This window comes from Cyprinodon variegatus, unplaced genomic scaffold (genome assembly GCF_000732505.1).
Source record: "Cyprinodon variegatus isolate N-32 unplaced genomic scaffold, C_variegatus-1.0 Scaffold97, whole genome shotgun sequence".
NCBI classification, from domain to species: domain Eukaryota; kingdom Metazoa; phylum Chordata; class Actinopteri; order Cyprinodontiformes; family Cyprinodontidae; genus Cyprinodon; species Cyprinodon variegatus.
In genome coordinates this window covers 285797-291419 of record NW_015150550.1, presented here as the reverse complement: position 1 = coordinate 291419, position 5623 = coordinate 285797, and the positions used below count along the sequence as shown (strand labels likewise).

General features: G+C 40.2%; 1 protein-coding gene across 1 annotated transcript in view; it reads left to right on the top strand.

Annotated features, from left to right (window-relative positions):
* Nucleotides 1-285: 285 nt before the first annotated feature.
* The window catches only part of LOC107084309 (engulfment and cell motility protein 3-like), a 26069-nt gene continuing 20731 nt past the window's right edge, over nt 286-5623 (top strand). Inside the window, exons 1-2 of the mRNA XM_015374094.1 lie at nt 286-525; nt 4677-4785. Of these exons, the coding sequence (XP_015229580.1) occupies nt 4708-4785 (78 nt within the window). The 5' untranslated portion in view covers nt 286-525; nt 4677-4707. The remainder of the gene's footprint in view (nt 526-4676; nt 4786-5623) is intronic.

Genomic DNA, 5623 nt, shown 5'->3' with positions numbered 1-5623 from the left:
GGATGGATGTTAATGGATGGATAGATAATGGAAGAATTAATTTAAATTGATGTATGGATATTTATGGGTGGTTGCTTGCATGCTTGCTTCTTGATGGATGGATGGATGAATGGATGGATGGATGGATGGATGGATGGATGGATGGATGGATGGATGGATGGATGGATGGATGGATCGATGGATGTGATCTTAGATTACTGCTGAAGGCCTCAGGTCCTAATTCCGTGGACTCTTATTGCGAAAACCCTGAACCGGAAGCAGGTTACTAATCCTGGACTTGACTCTCAGATCGAGTCGAACTGAAGTGGGCGACTGGAGCCAAACCCGGAACTTTTTGACCCAGTATTTATCCCTGAAGTTTGAGAGTTTGGAGTTTCCCCTCGATTTTCCGACGGGTTTAGCGGGAAAGCCATCTTTCTGGAAGCTTTCGGTTTGTCCTGAAGGAAAACAAACGCTGAAGTTTTCTTCAAATGTTTCCAGCGTGATTGCGGCGGTTCCTGCAGGACAGCAGACGTTAGAGAGCAGGTAAGAGGAGCAGAGAGGCTGAGCAGCTGATGGTGGAGTCCTAACTGAACTAAACACTAATGGAAACAATCAGAACAGAGGAGATGGACACTAAAGTAGTTTCCTCTGATCAATGGTTCACTTCATTCTAATGATCAGAAAAGGTAAATGATCATAATCTGTAAACTTTTTGCTGAGGCTTGTCTGGAGGTTTGTTAAAACTCAGTAGGTGCAGATTAGTGTGTTTGTGTGTCAGGTTAGGAATTTCAGGCAGCTCCAACCCCCCTCCTCCAATCCCTCCTCCTCCTCCTTCTCCTTCTCCTCCTCCTCCTGTTGGTCCAGGGAACCTCAGCTTCTAGGTTAGAAGTTCTAGGTTTAATTAAACAACTTGCTCCACAATATTCCAGAAACCTCAAAGCTCCCATTTCAAAAATAAGTCTTTATATTTATTCAGTTATCTTATTTTTTTTTATGTGTTTCTAATTTCAAACACATTCTATCTAAAGGCCTAAATCTATGGAGAACCAATGCTGCCATAATTACAAATAAAAAAATAAATGACTCAAATTTAGTTCAAACCAAAAATTATAGCTTGATATGAAACTAATAAAAAATGTTGATATATTTAAAAATGAGTTTAAATTAATTATTAGTTTGTTTATTAAATTAGTTGGATATAAATTTCTATATCTTTTAATCAGAAATAAATAAATGGATTTGGAAAAATCGAAAGGCAATACATTTACTTGTAATAAATAACTGGGAAAAAAAGCTATGACTGAATCTTCTTTAAATAGTGGATAAAATTGCGAGGATAAAACAGAATGGTTCAAATAAAAGATATATTTATATATAAGTAATTCATCAATTTTAAAATGCATCAGCCATTTTTTTCCTTTTGTTGCATTTATTGGCTCACTTTGTTCAATTTCACCCTGTAATCTCGGCACTGAAATTCCATTTATTTATTAATGGATTTTTAACAATGGCAGGATTGGTCCTCCATACAATTCATAACCAGCTGAATAAAAGTCTGCCTTATCCCAGACATCGGGTCCGATTCTGATCAGTATGAAGCAGCAGGTTCATCTGTGGCAGTTTTAAACAAAAGTCCTACTAGGACTTGGATGCCTTCTAGGAACAGAATACAAATAAATGGCAACAATAACTGATCCTTCATAGAAAGTAGCAGCAGAACCTGGTCTGGTAATGACACCTGGTCATGTAGATGGAGACATGAGAAATCTAAAGAATAAAGGAAGATATTGTAACTAACATAGTTCTCCAGGTCATTTGATAACATTGAAGCCAGATCCAATCAGCCATTGGCTCCTGATCCCCGATTTAATGATTAGCCGGGCTTTATGACTCCGTTGTGGAAGTTGAACTCCATCACTTCTGTTTACTGAGACTCGTATGCAGAAGGTGTGGTTTCAGCTTCCACCACGGCTGTGTGGTTCAGGGAACATGGTGGACAGGCTCAGACAGGCTCAGACTACTACCCGTACGGTTGTAGTGTTTCTACTGAGCCGCTTCTTTTCTGTTTAACCTGAGCAGAATTTTATGTTTCATTTCTCATGCAGGCTCAGTTTCCTGACCGAAACTTCAATTGACTCTGTTCTATTTCAACATTTCTGCTGTTAAAGTCACTAAATGTGAAGTTTAAAACGGTAGAGAATCAGGAACACTTTCTGAATGGAAAGTAGAGGAACTGCTGGGCCGTTTCCGGTCCTGACCCGGGTCCAGAAGGCTTTAAAGACACATTTAAACCTAAATTAATTAGTTGCACATCTGCGCTTTTCTAAATAAGCTGTAAACCTGCAGAGAGAGCCTGTTTTTTTTTAATCTCCTGACGCCATGAGATGGACACCAACACAGCATCATGCGGCACACTGGTTAAAATGATCTCTTTTAGCTTTAATTTCTGTTGGTATTTAGAACCCAGCATCAGCTGATCTACTGGTCTAGTGGGCCTGAGGCAGAGAAAATACTGGAAACAGTTTGATGTTGATCGTTATCCCCAAAGCCCACAGCAGGACTGGGTTATAGCTGAGGTTTAACAAGCTTTAACCCGTCCATCAGCTGACTCATAAGCTCCTCCAGAAGACAGCCACATTCCTCAAACCTCTACATCCAGCCTCTTTGACTCAAATGTGCAGCAATGGCTCAGTGATCTACAGCATGGTTCAAAAGTTCATTTGTTTCTGTTATCCGGGTCAGAAAGTGGAACCGTCCCATCCCACACAATGTGTTTTATTTCTCCTGATTCTGATAGTTCTTGAAAACCCAACATTCAGTTCTGCAGTAATCTGTGACTTAGGATCACCTACTTCTACCACACATTTTCCTTCCACTTAACTTTCCATTAAAATACTGATGCGCACCACTTTGAACGGCCAGCAATTTTAGCATCATCCTATATATAATTATGTCATATTCATACTATTTTTGAGATACTAAATTGCCAATTTTCCATAGCTGTGATCCAGATCACCCACGCTGCAACCAGACTCTACAATGAGACACTACAACGGAAATATATATATATATATCCATCTATGTGAACACCCTATTCTAATAATTCTACTATTTAAAAGGATATATAACATATGTGGACGCACTGTATATACTGTATATATCCCATGCACCTCTTTCTTATTTGGTTATTTGAGCTGATTACAGAGTAAATTTCTCCACTGTGAGAGCAATCGTCAATCAGTCAATCAATGAGAACCATCGGAGTTTCCAGAATTAAATGTAAATATCTGTGTTTTGAAGTGAAATAGTAAAATAAATCTTTTTCAGATTTCATAAATAAATAACTGATTTCATCCCAAAACACTTCATTTGTCTAAGAACCAAAAAGATCTTTATACATTTTGATAGCAAGTAAACAGAACCAGCTCGGTAACAGTGTGCTTTGGGCTCCTTTATGTTTAAAGCAGGGGTCTGCAACTTGCGGCTCCAGAGCAGCATGTGGCTCTTTGGCCTCTTTAATGCGACTCTTAATAGTGGCTGAAAGGATATAAATAACTAACTAATAACAAGTCTTTGAAGCTTTAGTGGAAGGCATTAAATAGAGCAGAGAGGGAGGGATTGGAGCATCCAAAGGTCCCGATATCAACCCTGTAGAGAGACCGTAACCAGGCTGTTTGGGCCCAGAGAACAGCCAACTGTTCGGTTTTAAAACTATTCCATTATGTGGCACACTCTCGACCAATCATCATCCACTTACCTTTTGAAAATAACCATTCAGCATACAGCTCAGTTTCAGATGGTTCCTCTCTACGAGTGATGGTAATGGATCTTGTGAAGCAGTTCTATAAACTGCAACCAGCAGCAGTTCCCATTGCACACACACCCACTCCACTCACACCCCCACACACACACACTCACACACTCACTCACTCATCCTCATAGTTCCCAGAATCCTACAGAACAGGCCTTTGTGCCCCCAGCCCCAACTGGGTCCAAAAGGTTGTTTTTTTTTTTTTTCAGCTCAGCTGCAGAATGGAGGAGGTCCAGCTTGGTGTCTGCTTGTGCAACAAGTGACCCCACCCAGCCCACACACACACACACACACACACACACACACACACATCCACAGACTGACAGCGGATCCAATCTCCAGCAGCAGCTGTTGTGATGGTTCTGGTCGAGTTCTGACTTGATCAGGGCTTTCCTGATCCACTCTTCCTGCGATGGTTTGTGTACGTGTTTGTGGTGGAACCGCAGCGTTTAGGCCTTCTCAGTTCTAATAAGAGAACCAGAAATAAAGAGTAAAACAGGAAGTGGGACTCTTCTGGATTCATTCTGAAAGCGATCGATAGAGGACGGTGTCCCTGAGTCAGTACTGAGCTGAGCGGGTTGGCTGGTAGTTTGTTTAGGTCATGAATGGTTGAAGTTTCGTGCATCTATCAGCTCATCTACAGCACATAGATCTACAGCAAAGATTTGGAGCATGAATATGGAGCTCAGCTGTAATATTGCAGGATGAATCATTGCTGTTGCTTCATTCGATTTTGCCTAATTGGGTGGAGCCCTGTGGATCGGTGGTTTTCACTCCTGCTTCTCAGTCAGAAGGTCCTGTGTGTGTTGGAGGTGTGTATCATCCTGTGATGCAATGTTTCTCACCTGTAGATGTGACGTTCCTGTTTTCTCTTAATCTCCAGGTGCTGAGGAGTGAGGTCGGAAGGAGCCAGGATGCCGCAGCAGAAGGACATAGTGAGGATAGCCATCCAGATGCCGGGGACAGTAGCCCAGCTCATACAGCTGGACCAGGTAACACATCATGTCCACATTTGAACCCAGATTACTGCCAGTTATGAAGGTAATCTGATGTCTGCTCATATTCTGGGTCAGAGAACAAGAGTTCACTAAATACCTTTTAGTTCTGATTAGCCCAACATGAAGGCCTTCAGATTCTCATTAATAAAAGAGGCCAGCTATGATTAGGGATGCAACTTATCAATTAATTCATCAAAAGTTGATTGATATTATCAATTGAATAATGATTCATCAATGATGCAAAGAACTGAATTTTTTTTTTGGACAATATGCTGAGATAAAAAATTGGTATATTAAATACTGACTAAATAACCCAAAATATATTTACCTATATATTGTTAAGCACATTTAAAAGACATAACAGGAACCTATTATGTTGCTGAATATAAAAGTATTAATTAAACAGAAATAGTTTCCAATGCATAGAGATTTAAACTCTGCTTGTGTTTAATGATGCTGCTCTGCCATGTAACTTTATTTAGGTAATAGCTGTAGGAGTTTATCGAGTGTTTATATTGACCAGCAGAACCGAATAAAGTGCATTCTGCATCCTTGGAGCCATTAAAGAGTGAATAAAATCCCAGAGCGACTTTGGATCCATTAATGTTACTGCTCCTTTACTATTCCTCTTCAACATTTAACCCCTTACACCCTAAGGGGGTATAAATAAATTTCTGCCTGACAAAAACACACAAAAGTAAATCACTTATAGCCTCACAGCTATTAGATTTAAGAAGAAACTTTTGGTACCTCTGTAAAGGTAAGATGTCAGAGAATGGTTTTCTGGTGTCAGCACCATTGTAGCTTTGACCCTGCCTGAAATATTAGGGAC